We start from the raw sequence: 19,310 nt of genomic DNA, 5'->3' as shown, positions 1-19,310 counted from the left end.
ATACGAGTTTCACAATTTGAGTTGAATTACTGAAATAAATGAACTTTTCCACGACATTCTAATTTATTGAGATGCACCGGTAGATTTGACTGCAAAAAAAAAAAAACTTAGTAGGATTTGTCAGGCATGACCTGAAGATCAAATTTGGTAAGAAATGACAAAATGTGTAGGAGAAGTAAAAAAAAAAAAAAACTAAAAAAACAATTGCAGTTGTTGATCGCTAGGTGATCTCAATTTCAAGGATGCACATCAAGTTTCATTTCAGCACATCAAAGATTTAAAAAGATGTTAAAATTCATAATGGTGAAGAGACAAATTGGCTGAGAGACATTGATATAATCTGATTCAGCACGATCCAAGAAATCCATTGAGCCATTATGATTTTAGGACAAATAGTCTCTTGAACAGTAGATGACGCTGTCATAAAACTTGCAGATGGAGCAGATGGCCTCCTGTCATGCTTATCAGGGAACAAGTTATCATTCCAGATATTCCTCATAGCAAACTTGTTCATTGGGTCTGGCTTATAGGCTGATTACAAAATGATGTTTTAAAGAGATCCTCAACCAGTTATCATCAAAATAATTAATATTTCCTAGGATCAATTATCAAATTAAAGTAGGTATATATCACCATCCTGGCATGCAATAAAGAATTTATCTCTGGGAAACAACATGTCAAGATATTTGAAGACCAATAAGTTAATGTCAAGACTACATTAAATATGATAAATTATCAATATGTTAATATGATATATTATACTATGTTTGTGTGCAGGAAGATGTGTGATCCCAGCGTTTCAGCGTTTGAGCCTGAGGCCCTGGGAAACCTGGTAGAAGGGCTGGATTTCCATCGCTTCTACTTTGACAACCGTAAGATGCAACATGTACCTGTATTCTAATTCATAAGAATTAAAAGCAAAATTCTAATTAGCTTCTGCCTAATGCTATTTCGCCTCAAAATTTGTATAATGCTGGTTGAATAAGAGCAGGCATGGTTTACATATAAATATGCAAATAGTGGATATTGTCTAATCCATAATATGTGGTGTTTCTAATTTGTCAAAGCAAAATGTGATGTGGTGTTTAATTGTGACATCCAGACAATGGTTTAGGATTCACTTGTTCAAAATACAAAAATATCCAGCAAAGACATAACACTGATGACAGGGGAGCTCCTTTTTGCTGCCTGTTCATCTTTTGTATACTTCATATACGGGAGAGTGGAGTAAGTTGAGCCAGTGGGTAAGTTGAGCCACTCCCTGTATCTTGGCAACTGTACACTTTTACTGTCATGTGACCTTGTATTTTGGAACCACCTATCATTTCTGCCAGACTATGAAAAGGAGAAACACATGGGGGGACTGGAAGGCACCCATTTAGTTTAAAAACAGTTTTTGGCTTGTCAAAGTAAAATTTGACGTGACGTGAAGTGACCAAGTATGGTTACCCATACTAGGAATTAGTGCTCTGCGTTTAACCCATCCAAAGTGCACACACACAGCAGTGAACACACACACACACCGTGAACACACACCCAGAGCAGTGGGCAGCCATTTATGCTGCGGCGCCCGGGGAGCAGTTGGGGGTTCGGTGCCTTGCTCAAGGGCATTGATGGTGGTCGTGGTATTGAAGGTGGAAGAGAGCTCTGTACATTCATTCCCCCCACCTACAATTCCTGCCGGTACGAGACTCGAACCCGCAACCTTTGGGTTACGAGTCCGACTCTCTAACCATTAGGCCACAACTTCCCCGCAAAATTGTAAATTGTAATTGCAAAATTTTACAATTTTAGCATAAGTAGGCGCGTTTCCATTACAGATTTGCACAAAACTTTGGCGATATTTCATAAATGTCGATAAAAAAGTATTGCGAAATGACGGCGTTTCCATTAACCGATGTTATGCGACTAAAACTTAATTTTTTCCTCTCGCAATAAGTCATGGCAATGGATTTTGATGGGATTTTGGCTACACTAGCCATTATATTTCATTGAAGGAGGCATATGCGTGTATCTTGACAGAAGCAGCACGGAGAGCAGCTTCTGGGACGTGCCGTGGCGCAACTGGTAACACAAGCTTTGACTAGAGTGGCCGCGATCAGCTCCGGTGGCCGTTTCGGAGTCGTAACGAGCCGCAGACGTGTGCAGTGTAAATAGTCTAAGCATTAATGGCAGGGAAAGCCCCTTATACTTGAGAGCAGCCACATATGAAGTGTTTCTTGGAAGTTATAGTACATTGAGGAATGATCTTATGACTTTTTACGTATGCCATTTGACCTGTTAATGCGAAAAAAACATTTCCATTGCAGTTTTGCTAAATATTCCTTTTTCGAATTGCCTGAAAAATCTCATGCAAGCGTAAAAACTTTTTTGCGATATGGGCGTTTTTGCGAAATTGACGCGTTTCCATTAAGCGTATTTTCAATTCACAATTTCAATTTGCGCAGTTTGAAGGGTAATGGAAATGCGCCTACAGATGTAATGGCTGTTACATCAAAGCAAATTTATCCATGTTTAAAAATATTTATGATGCACATAGGGGATTTAGCAACATATAAAACCATGAAAAACATTTAGCTAAATATTAACCTGAATTATTAAGCTAGCTAGTTTTTTTTTCTCCAAAATGGCAGCTATGGGGCAAAGTGAGCCAAATGCTGTGGAGTAAATTGAGCCAAATTGAGCCTTACCCCACCATAAGGAACTGAAGTTAAGATAAATCTCTGAAGTATAAACTGGTATACTGCATAGAGTGAAGTGACATGTGGCCAAGTATGGTGATCCATACTTGGAATTAGTGCTCTGCATTTATCCCTAACCATTAGGCCACGACTTCCCCCCATAAATATAGGGGGAAAAAAATGTGACTGTTTGTAAAAGGAATTTATTTAGTTTTTAAAAGAGGTAAATCTTTAAAAATTTCACATGGGTTTGAATCAGATTCAGTCAGATGGTCAGTTGACACCCAGATGGTGCATCTTACCCACTGACTTGGGTCAACTTACCCCTAACCTGGGACAAATTGAGCCACGGGAACACTTTTTTATAAGAAGCCATGTTTTTAGAACCCTTTGTCATAGATACATTCTGATAATTTAAAATGTTTCCTGAAATTACTTTAGATACTTTTATTGGCCTCATTTTCCCTTATCTTGAGGACCAGTAAAAAAATGGCTCATCTTACCCCACTCTCCCCTACTGCATCACCATTTGTTGAGTTATAGAGTATATAGAGTTTGGCCACATCCAAACAGATTCAACAGCTGAAATATTTGTTAAATGCCACTGTTGTTTTTTTTTGTTGTTGTTGTTTTTTAAACCATATAGTAATTTATTATAACCTACATAAATGAATGTTATGAACTGTATATGTAGGAGTTTTCTTTTTTGTTTTTTTACCTTTCACTAATTTGATTAAATTAGTCATTGCATTGTGTTTTAGCATCTAGCTTAAAATGATTGTGCTGGTAATTCTGTAGTTTTAGGGTTAAAGGAAATGTTCATAAATGGAAAACATGCGTTGAAAAAAATTGGCGTACAAACAATTTTCACTGAGAAAACGTTAATAAACAACAATGAATTAAAAAGAAACTGCAAGTAACATATTGAATTATTGACATATTGAAGTAGATTTTTTTGTAAAATGCCCTCCTGTAATCTTTTTTACAGTGTACTGGTAATTTTCTGCCAGGACATTATCCATTTTTCAACAGATTATTTTTTTTTCTTCAAATGTATGTTTTCAATTTTCTACCAATCACATTCAATGGTAAACTATGGCCATCAACATAAAAGTGTTAATGCACATTGTGTTGGATTGTGTGCATTACCCAACAAGCCTTGAAACATTATTGGAATATTAAATTTGTTCATTTTGAACTAAATGGTTTCATTAAAAAAAAAATTAATTTATGATATTTTTGTGCTAACATTTTGAGAACATTATTCAAGACCCGCTAACTGTGAACAAACGTTCTGTTAACGTTACTGCAAGACCTTTTTCTCATTACTTTGAGAGAAACATGACAGATGTTCCCTGTCCGCTAGGATTGCGGAACCTCTCTAGCAACCTAGAGATTTTTGTAAAAATTTTTTTTTTTTTTTTTTTAACAGTGTGGTCAAAGAACAGCAAGCCAGTCCACACCACCATCCTGAACCCTCATATCCACCTGATCGGCGAGGAGGCCGCCTGCATTGCCTACATTCGTATTACGCAGTATCTCGACACAAACGGAATGCCATGCACTGCCCAGTCAGAGGAGACACGGATCTGGCATCGTAAAGACGGCAAGTGGCAGATAGTCCACTTCCATCGCTCAGGCTCTCCGTCTGCCATCACTAAATAAGAGAGTCAGGTAATACATCTAAAAATGTATTATTATCATTTATTATTATACACAAATATGATGATTTCAGAGGCAGATTCAGCAATTCTTAAAATTTTGTACTTTTACGTTTAAAAAAAAAAACTTAAGACGACAGTTCTTTGCAATTGCTGGGACCAGTTATTTTCAATGCTTTGTGTACTTTTTTCAAAACTCTTCACACAGTGTCAGCTAAACTGTGGATCATTTTTCATTTAGTACAAAATGCATTCAATGACTGCATCTTTCAAATTACATGAATTATTTTCTCACTCAAACACAACCACTGGCAAAACTCCACAGGTCGATTTGGACATATAGTAACTGTTAAACTTAAGTGCAAAACCTAACGTAGCAATTTGCTACAGTTCTACATCACACCATTTAAATACATTGCAAATCTAAAAAATGAAATGCTATCAAAACAATTAGATTTACAGTAGCTGAACACTTACACAGGTGTTAGATTTTCAGTTTCCTCACCATCTGCACAAAATGGTAAAAATAGGAATAATGTTGTACTGTAATGTAAATTCGGACCATGTAGCAAGTACTGCAGTGAGTAGAGAGTGCCATTCTTGTTTTGTAAAGACATTTTACAGAAGAAAACATTGTGTGATGCTACCGGTTGTTAGTGTTTTTTTCAGTCATTGCTTTATTAGTCACAAAGTGTGTTTATTGGATGACAAGTTCATTTGAAACACGTATGAAGTGTTTTGGTAGTTTTAGTGCAATTCGAATGTGGAATTTACTGCTCTGTCAAGATGAAAATTGGTTCGGAGAGCTGTGTGAAGAGTTTGAGTCCGCCAATAAGTATTAAGTACTGGAACTGGACCCTACCGATTGTAAAAAAAAAAAAAAAACTCTATTTATCATAATTTTATTTAAATTGTTTCTACATTAATATACTTTCTTCAAGCCCAGTGGCTATAATTCAGCCATTGGTACAGGTTGAACTGTAACACTGTAATAATGAACGGTTCATAAACAAATTGTTCTTGAATATGTTCGGCAGATCGGAGTGAATCTGTTGGAACATGTAAACACAGTGGACACTCATTCAAAACCAGCCGAGATCTGGGAGTAATACAGTATGATCCTAGAGCTGATTATGTCTGCATCTACAAACTGTACAACAATTAGCTCCAAACTAGGGGTGTGACGAGATCTCACGATATTATAATGTGACGATAGGTGTGTACGACTTGAAGCGGTGCTGCACAGACCGATCGCTCTCACGGTATTTTGATGTCATACACCGATTGGTCTGCGCAGCGCCGCTTCAAGTTGAACACTGGATATTTATCGTCGAGGTGAAAGGCTGTCTCGCGATATCAGCATGATTGCAAAATCAGTTTTGCTCAATTTCGCAAAGGAAATAGTTCCAAACAAAGCCACAGCAGAACTGTTCTGCGTCTCCGAGCAACACATAGCGGTGATTCTTTACTAAATGAATCTGCGGTTTTGAATGAATCAAGTGAGTCAATGACTTTCAGTCGAATAAAAGAAGATTTCATAAAAATAGTGTTAAAATATCATCTCGACTCGTCGTCATGAACCCAATACTGTGTATTGTCTCGTCTTGTGAGCTAAGTACTACAAAGAAATCATGCTGAACTGAAACAGTACAATGACACAGTGAACTGCTCACAGCAGTCGTCAATAATACACCGACACAATGAACCCGTGACAGGATTGCTCCGGTGACTCTGACTCAGGGCCATGTACAGTGTCTATCAAACCAATGAGAGCCAATGAGAGTCAAGCTTCTTTAATAGCAAACAGCATGCTGAAAATATGTTGATTTACTTGGCATTTTTTTGAAAATATGCAAAAATCTTTTTTTAAGCTCAGAGATTTACAGTAAATAAATGTTACTATTGTACCAATTCATTAGGCGCTCATTTGCATTATTTACAAGCATTTCGTACACTGTTTGCATTTAAATAGATGGACCATTTCCAGCAGATTTAGTTTACAGACAACTTTCAATCATGTTTAACAATGATTTTCATTTACAATATACAATTCAAAACTTTGCCATTAGCAGAGTCCATGCCATCAAACAGATCTTTGCACACTCGAGCCCTGAGAATAATTTTACTCTTGACTCATCGTGAGTCAGATGTGACGAATTCAGCGAGAACAGCAACACACTGACCAGTGCAATTTGTGAACATACCTAGCCACTAAGGGGACATGGTAATGGAAAAAAGCATATAGAATATAAGATATTTATGTTCTCTGTGTTGCATTCTCCTAAAAAACATTTGCGCTCTCCTGTCAGAGAGTTCTGACAAACTGTACTTTGAATTCAGGCAGTCTGTTCAATAAAATTATGTAAATGTAACTTTACGATCTGCTCCTTGTGTTTGTGTTTATGTCCGAATCGCTGTCAGGCTGCCAGCAAGAATTTAAACGGACAAAGGCAAGTTTTGCAGAAGAACACAACATTGAAATGTAATTTTCCTCCCATCTCATATTGCCACATAGAGGCTTCCTAGGAACTGATTTAACAGGTTCATCCAAAAGAATCAGCTTCTTTAGTTTTAAATGACAATGTGCAATATGGTTTTAAGAATTGTCATCGAGTAAAAAGTTAGATAAAAAAGTATTACTTTTTCAAATATCTATACTTTATCATAATTTTCTGCTTATTAATAGTTAGTAAGGTAGTTGTTAAGTTTAGGTATTGGATAGGATTAGGGATGTAGAATATGGTCATGCAGAATATGTGTTTTATAAGTACTAATAAACAGCCAGTATGTTAATAATAGGCATGCTTATAAGCAACTAGTTAATAGTGTGAATTGGTCCCTTTACTAAACTGTTACCGTATGTATTTATTTAATCAGGGACAATACACATTAATAATACATAATTAATGTAAAATATGCCAGATTTAGCTGAGGTGGCTAATTTTCATATAGTCCCACTTGATATTTAAAGAAGAAGAAAAAAACGTACATGAATACAACATTTTAAACACTAAAATCCATATAAATGTTTTAGAAAAACCACAGTGACGTTTTATACCTTTTAATTCTGGTGGGAGTCTATTCCAGTCATAGGTTCATCTAAAGGCAAAAGATAACTTGGGGAAACTTGTTTGATAACAGTCATCGTATATCAAATATCTTGTTTTGTGTTGCTAATGGCGAAGAAATGACATTTTAACTTTTACTGAATTATATTTGTGAACACACTACACAATTCCAGTCCTGGACGTCCTGCAGATTTCCATTCCAAATCAAACACACCTGAAAAATCTGACCCAAGTTTTCAGGATTTCTGAGAAATGTATTGGAGTGTATTGAGTTTGGTTTTCATCATCTTAGTCTGTAACATCTTAGATGTCGCCCCGCCCACGACCACTGACGGTCTGTCCTGTATTAGAATATTTCCGCCCTCAGCCAGATGTATGCTGTCCGTCATTTTTCTCTGCGCTCGAGCAGCTGTAGCGACAACAATGTCTCGTTAAACATTGCAGGAATAGATAAGATAAGATTCATGAATAGATAAGATCCCTAAAGTTGCAAAGACTAAAGTCTCAAACCCAAAGAGATATTCTTTATAAAAGTTAAGACTCGTCCACTCCCTCCTAAAACGCCTCGTTTAAACACACCCCCACATGTCTACATCACTGTTTGGGAAGGTTTGCATAACACCGCCCAAATGTATAATCAAAGAAAGAAGGCGTAACTTTGATTCTCGCTGTAGTATTGTTGCTGCCGCCGCCGCCATGTCGTGGAGATGCTGTGTTTCATTGTGAAAGCGAAACTACTTTGTTTGGTCTTCCAAAAGAGGACACAACTAGAAATCAGTGGTTAAGTTGTATTTACAACACTGTTCCAGAACAGTTCAAACCAAATATTCAGATGTGTGCAATGCATTTTACAGAGGTAAAGCCTCCAATGTAGGAGAGTAGCCTACAATGCCGGTGTTCCGATGAATTCAGTTCCCGTTTCCCCTGCGGCGCGCATGCTGACCCTATACAGTCTATGATGCTGACAAATAATGCTGACTCACAGCCTGTAAGTACGTTTTCATATTTAAAGGATTTGCCACTGACGATTCAAACGCGAGTTTTGAGCAGTGTAGAGTAGCGCTTGTTGTTTGTCGTTTCTCCGATCGCAAATGCAGACATGGTTTTATGTTTACGCGGCGCGATGCAACGCAACGCATAAAAAGACAGTATAAGTCATTATAATCAGTAATTATGTCCCCACTGGATGCAACAAATGCCTCGTTTATAATGGGTTTTATTGGTTTTGTCTCGTCGCGCCGGGACACGGCATCACAGTATGGTAGGGGCGTAACATTTCCATCACACGCTTGAGGTATTCGGCCAATCACAACGCACTGGATAGCTGACCAATCAGAGCACACCTCGCTTTTCAGAACGATGAGCTTTGTAAAAATCGACGCGTTTCAGAAAGGCGAGGCATAGAGGACAAATAATAATGTACAGTATGTGGAAAATGTTTTTTGAACCTTAAACCGCATAAACACATTTCATTACACAAATACACAAAATAATTTTCTTTTTTAGCAACGTCATATGACCCCTTTAATGGTTTTCTACGGTAGTAAAATACTTAATGAGAAACTTTGCGCATTGCGTTCATATTCTGCTGTTCTGTGGCCACAGATTTGCGGGTCATGTCTTTTTCTCCTACAGGTGACTTGCAGGACTCTGTATGTTATAGTACTAAATTACTTTTAATTGTTTAACCACCACAGCGTCTTGTCTCCATTGGCAAAGCGCAAGATTTGTGTCGATTCCAAGTGATGTCGCAGGTAGCGGAGAGTGCAGGTGGCAAGTGCAAGTGACATTATAATTTTGTATAAATATTTGTTTCTTGTCTTCACCAAATGGCTGCTGCTGTAAAATGTTAAGAGATTAAAATAAAATAAATTAATTTAAAAAAAATTGCAAGTGACGTCACTAGCAACCAGACCCTATAGGGATTTCTTGAAAATGACAGGGAAGTGTTTGATCAAGCATGGAGCTAAATGCTGCAGTGACTCTCCAGGACCAGAATTTTCTAACATATTTGTGAATTATATTTGTAAAAAAAAAAGTAAATTTTTTGACTTGCTCTGTAACATTTTGTATACTGAACTAGCTTTCTTTTTCTGTCTTAGTTGAAAATACCAGAGTTGCAGGATCACTGGCTTGAGGATGTACAAGCTCCCGGCTTCTCATCTCATTCCTTGAACTTCATTGGCCCTCTGCTTTACAGTGTCATCACATTCACATTAGCATTTATTCTCATTGCTCAGAACACTTCTTTATGGATAAACTATGATGAAGCCACTTTGCTGTTGCAACCTTGCTGTATGGAATGTTTTTTTTTTTTAGTATCTTGGTTATGTTTACAAAATTAGCCACCATGTTTTTAACCATAAGTGCTACATTTGCTGATATTTGACACAAATTAGATATTCAAGACAGCTACTACATTCCAAAAGAGATCCTGTTTCCTGCGTTTTATAAAAACGACACGGATACCTAGATTTTTTTTCTTTTTTCAACGGTTAGACAGTTCCAGCTCTCTCTAGTGCCTGTAATGAACTCGAATGTAATCTGATTGAAATGGATCTCTGTGTTATTTTAATGTCTACCCCTAAACAGAAGTACTTGTTTATATATTTGAAATAAAGTGACAACTGGAGAACTGCTAGGTACGAATACAGTAATGAAGTTTCCTGTGAATGTCACTGGACAGATATCAGCACAACTTGTCCTCCACTGCCCGATTTCCAGACAATCGCCATTGAGCATTTTCTACCGAGTTTAAACCGCATTGAACAACAGTGAATTTCAGCATACTCTTAGCCCTTGAAATCAAAGCTACATCGATGGCTCAAAACACACGCACACACAATCTAATAAACCCACATGATCCGCACTGCAAGAACAGATGGATCAAGGGGGCTGAGCAACCCACTCAACGAACAGTTGCTTAAAGTTAAAGCTGGTGCTGATGGTGGCATTATCAAGAGCTGCAGTGGAACAGTAAATGCATGCGAGAGCTTGATATTTCTTTCTGCCGTACAGGGTTTTCAGATCCGGGTCTGGTGTGGTGTGCTCAGAGCACTTTGATAAAGTTCTTCCAGTAGGGCTGGTATATTTGTTCTTCCTTTTGTATTTAGGATTCAGGGATTTTTTCTTTTTATTATAAAAGGAAGTCTCTTGAAACAGCTCTTAAGGGTGTGTTTGATGTCTGGGCTTAACTTCTATTCAAATTCAATGGAAGCGTGTTGCTGGAGAGAGCACTTTCAATAATCAGTGTTGAAGTGTTTATCTACTGATGTCTTTTTAAAATGCTCTATTTGCTTGATCAGTCTTTCTGTGACGGTCAACAAGTTCATTCATTCATATTTATTAACACGAACAATCAAAGTAATTCAAATGAGAAAGTGGACATTGCTAACTCTATATAGTGATGCTCAAAAAGACCTAGCATTGATATTGTATTCAGACTGTTGCTGGTGAATGTCTGTTATCTGCAGAGCAACTGCATCTCTGTCTTATCTAAACATTTGTAAGGTATATTAAAATGTTTTTCGCATCTTATATGCACAGCTTAATAACATGTGTTCAGATTTACTAAACCAGTTAGATTTTTATTAGTCAGATTTATATCAAATTTTGCTTCTTGATTCTTAGTATTTATTTTGTAAAGCAAGAATGTTGATGACTGCATGCACAATTTTTATGTTGTTTGATTCATTTTATCAAATATTTTGCCATGGCTGTATAAAAGCTGCTGTTCATCCGGTTGGATCGTCAACAGACAACAAACTGTAATCTTTACTATTCTTTTTCTGGTTATATCTAAACACTTTTAGGCTACTTGTGGCACATTTGACAAAGATCCATTCTTAATATTGAATTATTATACAATTGTCATTACAGAACCAAAGTTTTCCTCTTCATTTTCTCATTAATTAACTCCTTAGAAAGACTTTTAGAATTGAAAGAAATAAAATGCATGGAAACCTTTTCTATGTCTTCTAGTAACGTGGTTCATTGTAAACGGCTACTGAAAGAGAGTTGCTTTGTGGCCTTTTTGGTGTTTTTGTCTTCTTTATCGTTTCAGCACAGTTTATGAAAGGCCTAAGAGCATCTTTTGATCGTTTTTGACACATATACTGTGTTTTGTTGAGGCATGCTGTTTTTATTGTCAAAAAGTGGGTGGGTACGATATTGTTTTCTGAGTAAAATGTACTTTTTGCAGTTTGGCTCTAATGCAACCGGGCTTATAAATAAAACTGTTTTACAAAGTGTTGTAGCTGTCATTGTGTATTTGTTGCCGATGATCTTAAAAATTCTCGGTTGGTGACACGTTTTCAGGAGTGTATGTTGCTATTAAAGTCGGCATGAAACGGGGTTACACTAGTGATGAGAGACACAAAGCTTTTTAATTTCAGTGAAATGAATATAGGCTACTATATTTTATTTCAATAATGTCTTCTATTGAATATTTTGTATCTGTAGAGGATTTATGGTACTAAATGATATTTATGGAATAGATATAATCCATTTATTACCTGTTAATCACGTTTTGAGCATAGACCTGAAAATGAAATTTCCAAATGAAAATGTTGTCAATTTTGAATGCTTTTCAGCACAGACTTGACAGATTATTGCTATTATTATGTGAAAAAATGTGAAGAAACAAGTTCTAGAAGTTTAGTTTTCTTATTATGAAGAATGCACAAAAATTTTAATTACTCTAAAACCGTGTAAAAATCAAAGCCATACTGTAAATCTAATCTAGTTGTGTTCCAAATTTGAGGTTGATATCTCAAAAAAATAGCTTTCAGTGAAATGTTGTTTCCTTGACATGCCTAGCTCTGAATATAGCTGTATATAGCACATCTGTACATGTTTACTGTCTCTTTGTCTATTGTTTTTTACATATTTATTTTTACTCACTCATTTTTATTTTGTTATCCGTGTCTTGTCACTTGTCAACCTGTCTGTGTACTGGAAGCTTCTGTCACCAAGACAAATTCCTTGTGTGTGTGAGCACACTTGGCAATAAAGCTCTTTCTGATTCTGATGTACCAATACAGTTTCGGAACAGTGTCACCTACTGGTTAGGAAATATGAAAAACATATTTTTGCTTATCTTAATAACTTGGTCTAAAATCAAAAAACTGTCTCTTTTTTTAATAGTACTATATTGGTATTCTTTGTTTTAATATAATACCAAGAATTAAATATTTTAAGTGTGGCTTAAATGTCATTGCACATGTCATGGAATGCATTTACATCTAAGAAGGCTTTTACTTTTGTTGTTTTGAGCTATGCATGTTATAAAGGCTACAACAGTTTGAGGCTAGTTTTTTGCCTATTATATTGCACATCATAATGGACAGCTTTTTCAAGAGAACATTCGAAGATAGCCACTGAGATTATTATACGTGTGTGTGTGTGTGTGTGTGTGTGTGTGTGTGTGTGTGTGTGTGCGCTAAATTGGCTGAAGTAATTGACAATTACCTCCTTTTTAAAAGCAGATTTTTATATACAGTAGTAATACTTAATACCTACATTATTTTCAATCTATCAGGATGAAAAATAATGAAACACTCTTCCCCAGCACCACCCTACAAAAAAGAAGTAATATTAGAGGATGTTGATGAGAATGGGTACATTTTTAAAGGTGGATTATTCAAAACTTAACATAAGTTAATACATCACTTTGGCAACTTATATAAAGCAACATGGGTTTTCAAAGGAATGGACATCACACAGATCTCATGAGCATGGATCGGTGCAGTTGTTGATTTGTTCTGGGTTCAGGCTCCGAGCTTCAGCAATGAGACGCTTGACTCCCACCATCCACTGACTGACTTCAGCAACATGATCCACCATCAGGCCTCTGTGGATCTCATCAACTGCATCCCAGTTTTTTCTTTTCAGGTCTGAAACAAAACACATCTAGCATGTTTTTCCTTGTGTCAACTTTTATCAAGATAGACCACAGCAGTCTAAACAAATTACATGGTTAGTTCACCCAAAAAATGAAAATTCTGTCATTAATTACTCACCCTCAAGTCGTTCTAAACCCGTAAGACCGCCGTTCATCTTCGGAACACAAATTAAGATATTTTTGATGAATTCTGAGAGCTCTCTGACCCTCCCATAGACAGCAATGTAATTACCATGATCCAAGCTGCGTCACGTGGCGTTTTGCGCGTCATACGTTACGTTTTCCACGTTGTTTACTAGGGCTGTCAAAAAAAATTTAATTTCGAATATTCGTCGAATTTAAAAAAAAAATCCACATTCGAATGCAAAAACGTTGCATTTGAATTTAAGGTCTGCGTCAGCCGTCAGGCAGCTTATCAGTGGCGCACGAAATGCGACGACGATGTAAGTGTCATTGATTGCATTTGAATGCTTTTGTTAGCCTATCCAGTTGAACCCACTAGATGCGGCGCTGCTACGTTGTTCATTCAATATATTGCAGAAAACGAGAGCATCAGTGTGGAGAAGATGTTGTTTACGTCAAAACTGAAACCAAGCCGTTCACACAGAACACATATTTATCACATTTTCTAGAGGGACATCTATCAGCGTTGCACTCGCGTCTCGCACAATGTTTAGAAAGCCATGTAAAATTAATGTTAGTTCAACTTTTAAAAAACATGTCTAAAGATGTTATGGCGGTTTCCCCCATCCCACTGTATCTCATGTTTTTAAATGAAGAAAGTGCTACTCTTTGTGATTGGTTTTCGGTCCTTTGTATTAAACTATACATACATGCATGGTGCTGTTTTTTTTCTAATTGTTTTAGAACTTTATTAATTATATATGGTTTATAAACATTATTTTAAACATTATGCACTTTTTTTCAAAGATAGTCGTGTTATTTTATTACGCTTTGAAGAAACGTGCATAATATTTTGCTCGATGCGCCCTCTTGTGGCCTCAGGAGAGAAGTCAAAAGCTCTTTTTCCCCCTACCTGAAATTATGCCTTTTAAATTCGAATATAATTAGAATTTTGATAATATTTAAGTAGAAAATTCGAATTTAGCTTTTCAGTCATTTTGACAACCCTATTGTTTACGCTTTGATTTGAAAGAAAATAACGTATCTGTGTGATGCAGCTGACACAGAATAGCATACACTGGTCAGAGAGCTCTCGGAATTCATCAAAAATATCTTAATTTGTGTTCCGAAGATAAACGGAGGTCTTACGGGTTTAGAACGACATGAGGGTGAGTAATTAATGACAGTAATTAGTGAACTATCCCTTTAAGTTCTGAAACTTGAGTAACCTCTCATATGTGTAAATATCAAGAACATTGTCATTCTCCATTTCATGACTCCTTTAAAAACTTATTTTGCAATTCTTTATGACAGAACCAGTGCGTGAAGGTGAAACTCTGAAGACTGAAAAAGACTCACCTTGGGACAATCTATGCATCCTGTGTTTGACCAAAGGTGAAAGATTTCCACTTCTCCACATGTCCTAAGAAAGCTTCAGACGTCTTTCCACATCATCACAAATTTGTTTCTAAAAAAAATCAGTGACAACACAAGGTAACAACAGGAACATGAATTTCCATTTCTCCACTCTAGCAAGTAAAAATAAATATAATGGCAAGAAAAAAAAATGTTCTAATAACTATAATATTCTTTATAGGGTTTGGAATTAAATGAGGACCTGTTACAAGGTGTGAGAGTTTTTTTTCCCTTGTAACAACTTTAAATATTTGTTGTATGTTATGTGATTGATCCATTAGTTCCATTTAGTGTTATTTTATTATCATTGAGATACTATTATAGTTTTTGAAATTATTTTAAGTTTATATTTTCTGCTTTTGTTAATTTTAGTTCAAATCTTAGTAAATCTATACTGTTTTTGTCATTTTTATTAGTCTTTGTTGTTTTTAAATATAACATTTTATACAGATTTATGTTCTTTTTTTGTTTTTTTTAGTGCATCAATTTAAATTAAATGAAAATGAGAAATGTTGCATTGATAACTAGTTGAAATAAGTTTTTTTTATTTATTTTATTTTATTTCAGTTAACATTTTTTATGGTTTTAGTTTTAGTTAAACTATAATAACCCTGGTTCCATTTATTCACAATACATCCTTAGTGTCAAATGGGTTGTTTTAGATTGTTAAAACTTTAACAAAAAATCTTTATTTTGAAACTTATTTTCATTATGTCTGTTTCCCACTGGTTGAACCTTACAGGCTCTTGAACCTCCACCAGTTTGAGCATTTCAACATTGACCTTACCTTTACAGTATGTCTGCATGCATTCAACGCCCCATGGAGTGGTTCTTGCACATCTTCAATGGATGGCTCTGTCTCTACCACCTCCATCTTTCCACCGGAGGGAGTTTTTGGACATACGGACGGTGGGGTGCTGCTGTCCATCAGAGGATTCATTCCCCGGGGCGGCGTTAGCCTCGTCACTGGTGGGGACTGCATCTCTGATCCAGAATCTACAGTGGGAACACAAACCATTTATAATTCATTTTGTGTTCATATCAATTTGTGTTATAGTGTTGTAAAGTCACAGATGAATTACACTTAAAAACATTACATTTTTGCATCTCTTTTTTTTTTATTTTTACACTTGCAACTTTGAAATTTAATATGTATTTTCTGTGGAAGACACATTTACAGACGCTAACATTTTTTTGAAATTCACCCAGAAGGCCATATAATAAGCTAATTTACATATTTGCTTATATTCTGAACAGTAATGGCTAGAATAACATTTCCTCCAGAGCCCAGATGGTCATATGCTTAAACATTTCGGCAAGAAAACAAATCTGCCACATTCATGTCCGTCTGATTTGCACATGTGCTTTTGTAAATAAATAAAAACTATGTAGACATTTTTTTTTTATTACAAAAAAAAATAAAAAATACTAAAACTATAATGAAAACAGAAAATATAAAAATAAAAATTCTAAATATTAATAAAAACTATAACAGTATGTCAATTATAAAAAAAACACTTGTTAAAGCAAGTAAAAAAAAAAAAGGTTTTGCAATACCAATAAATAGAGGTAATCGTTCAATCAATCTATCAATAAAGGACAACTAAAAATCGTCATGCAACCAACTTTAAAACCGAGTTGTCCATACAGTACAACAGTTGGGCAAAGATACAATTTGTCATTTGCTGCAAACATTTAACAGGTGAATCAAGACAGATGATCACATTTAACAGTGGGATGAGCTTGACCTGTGAATTGCAGCGCATGCACTCTCTTGTTGAGAATATTTCGCTTTAGTCCACCTGAATCCTTCTGTAAGCCATATGAAAACTGCGGTGGGTCGTTCCATCCGTGCTGCTGATTACCTGCGCAAAAAGCAACATTATGAGTGAGCGCGGACCCTCGCATACCGTATCTAACCATCTATGTTTTCTAAAGGTGTGCAAGGTAATTTTAAGGTGTCTAGAGGGTTTTTTCCCCAAAAAATTACCAAATCTCTAAATTATTTCTCTTAATTTTTTACATGAAAAGCCCAGGCCCAAACACCAGCTCTCCAACTCCACCCGCCTCTGCTTAAGCCTAATTTTCTTCAAAACGTATTTTAAGCATATATGATAAATATATGCTGTATTCAGTGAAGCTCAATTAAATATATTTTTGAAAATGAAAATATATTTAGTTTCAACATTTACAAAAATACGTTCAAAAATGTATTTCAGGGGCAAGAAAATAAATGTACAATTTTATAGTAGCCTACATTTAGGCAAAATATGGACGGAATAGTCTACTAGAGATCAAATAATTTAGATTTATAATGTCAATGTTTTTTTTTTTGTTTTATTGTAAATAATTGAAGTTTCTTCAAATGTGACAATGGAATGTATTTTCCTTGGATTAAAAGATATAGAGGGCGATACTTTTTTAATGCTTTAACAACATTAAAAGGAGTTTAAAGCAACACTATTTTCCTTTATCCTGGGTGGGAGTCGCAATAATTGTTGGGCTGGTTAGCCTGGATTTTGTATTTTATTTTATTTATTTTTTAAATAACCTGACAGCCCTGCTGAGGTCTAGAAATGTATGTCCAGACTCCTATGCATGTCGTTTAATTAACAGCAGAGCAGCTGCCACGTCTCAGAACATGAGCTGTCAGATGTGAAACACTCATTTCTTTAATAGTCAGTCAGTATTAGGTTGGTTATTGTTCTATCGCGCTTTTCTGCATTAGTCATAGTTTACAGCTCCCAGGAAATGTCAAGAAAACTTCCAAATGAATGTATGCGGGAATGAATGAGAGTGACGAAACACAGTGATGACAACATCACTCTTCACGCGTAAGATCTAAATCACAAGTTTGATAAACATGTATTATTATTTCTATACTCTCTTACCTGGTTTTACAAACCGATCGCTCATCGCAGCCTAGCAGCAACACTATGGGGAAAATTCTTCCAGTTCTTTCTATGCTTTCCATTTCTTTAATCTTCCTGCACATTCTCTAGTTTCTGGTATTTGATAATGTTCACAAAATCCAGCTAAATGCTACTATAATATGAAGTATTTAATTAATTGTTTCCTACTCTTTATCTGGTCATGACTGCCTCCTCTTTCCTGTTACTTCCCTTACTTTTCAAATAAAATAATAAATAATATTTACAAATTAAATAGTATTTTTATCTCAAAAGTTAATATGCATATAGTTATGTATAAAACACATTTTAAATTGCTATTTTGTAAATAATAATTTACAATATATATATATATATATATATATATATAATTATTTTTATTTATTTTTTTAACACCGTCCATGAACTGCAGTGAAATCTGGTCCTAAAATGCAGTCATGCACTAATGAGTGAAGCTACCTGCTGAATCGAGAGCAGTATAAATTATTTCTCAATGCAAACCCAAGAAACTTTGGCCAAGTGGTAAACAGTGTCATAGAGAATAAGACTGTTTGTCCTAATTCCTTAGCCTTCTCTGAGTAGCCATTATCTTCATTTACTGATGACAGTCTACAAAAAAAAAAGTCTTGTTTTGGTTTTAATCCAATGCATTTGAAAGGCATTATGAAGCAGTGCATTGCTTAGGGATAATTGGACTCTTGTTTCCTAATCCACAGCATTGCCAGAGGTACGTAGTTACCCCCTGCATCCCTCTCTCTTCTTGCTTTACAGACCTACTATCCAATACTAATAATGATATTATACAATTAATAAAGCATTTGTCTAATACACCCTTATTTCCTTTGATAAATCTGTTTTACACTAGGTACAAAAAAATAAATAAAAAATACACTTGGGATCCTAAGAACAAAAATGTCCACACGGACACAAATTAAAACTGTAATATTTAAATCCAGTGCCATTTAAAACCACACCTTTTTTGTTAAAGGCTTTAATTCTGTTATCAGGGATTCAAATTTTGTATGTATGTATTTATTCATTCATTAATTCCTATTTTCCACCTGATACAGTAGCACCATTTTCTCAGGTTTGGCCTATGGAGCAAATACTGGTTTTATTGCTATTTTGTGCTGGAAAAAAAAAGACCAACTGAATTGCAATAATGTAGGGTAAATATAATTGTGTGGTGGTATAGATATCAGAGTGTGGTTTGTATGTGTGTGCTGAGAAACTTGTGCGTGTGTGAATGGAAGTTTTAAAAGAAAAATGACACTGCACCAAAAAATAAATAAATAAAGTAAATAATAATAATAATGCATCAAAATTAATGTTGTTTCTAATCACTAATTTATCCAAGACTGTAATAATCTCTAATAAACTAACATTTAAATGGCTAAAATCAATGTCAGTGTAATTGGGGCGAAAATATTACTTAAATTATTATTTTATTATTATATATTATAAAATTTTTATGGCTGTTTTTTCTTCTGACACACTTTTTTAATCTGACGCACAACTCTTATGAGGCTTGAACTGCAAGTGGTGCCGCC

General features: G+C 35.4%; 2 protein-coding genes across 2 annotated transcripts in view; one reads left to right on the top strand and one right to left on the bottom strand.

Annotated features, from left to right (window-relative positions):
• camk2a (calcium/calmodulin-dependent protein kinase II alpha) overlaps positions 1-11,634 on the top strand; it is a gene marked incomplete at its 5' end in the record, with an annotated part of 42,423 nt that extends 30,789 nt beyond the window's left edge. The window contains 3 exons of the mRNA XM_016505602.1: positions 778-872; positions 4,114-4,355; positions 9,513-11,634. Of these exons, the coding sequence (XP_016361088.1) occupies positions 778-872; positions 4,114-4,346 (328 nt within the window). The remainder of the gene's footprint in view (positions 1-777; positions 873-4,113; positions 4,356-9,512) is intronic.
• Positions 11,635-12,833: 1,199 nt separating this feature from the next.
• LOC107703084 (steroid receptor RNA activator 1-like) lies at positions 12,834-17,811 on the bottom strand. Its single transcript, XM_016505603.1, has 5 exons — positions 17,743-17,811; positions 16,600-16,716; positions 15,639-15,847; positions 14,795-14,903; positions 12,834-13,304 (listed from the first exon to the last, which is right to left on the bottom strand). Exons 1-4 carry the CDS (start codon positions 17,765-17,767, stop codon positions 14,859-14,861), a joined length of 396 nt encoding a protein of 131 aa, XP_016361089.1. The 5' UTR covers positions 17,768-17,811; the 3' UTR covers positions 12,834-13,304; positions 14,795-14,858.
• Between the last annotated feature and the right edge of the window lie 1,499 nt (positions 17,812-19,310).

The sequence above is a fragment of the Sinocyclocheilus anshuiensis genome, unplaced genomic scaffold (genome assembly GCF_001515605.1).
Source record: "Sinocyclocheilus anshuiensis isolate Anshui unplaced genomic scaffold, SAMN03320099.WGS_v1.1 scaffold1063, whole genome shotgun sequence".
Taxonomy (NCBI): Eukaryota; Metazoa; Chordata; class Actinopteri; order Cypriniformes; family Cyprinidae; genus Sinocyclocheilus; species Sinocyclocheilus anshuiensis.
This window is presented reverse-complemented; position numbering and strand designations above follow the sequence as displayed.

Coding starts and splice junctions, on each gene's coding strand:
- LOC107703084 (XM_016505603.1), bottom strand. CDS start 17,767: ATGAGCGATCGGTTTGTAAAACCAG. Junction 16,717..17,742: donor CGATCGGTTTGTAAAACCAG/GTAAGAGAGTAT, acceptor CTTTTTGCGCAG/GTAATCAGCAGCACGGATGG. Junction 14,904..15,638: donor CATGCAGACATACTGTAAAG/GTAAGGTCAATG, acceptor GATTTTTTTTAG/AAACAAATTTGTGATGATGT.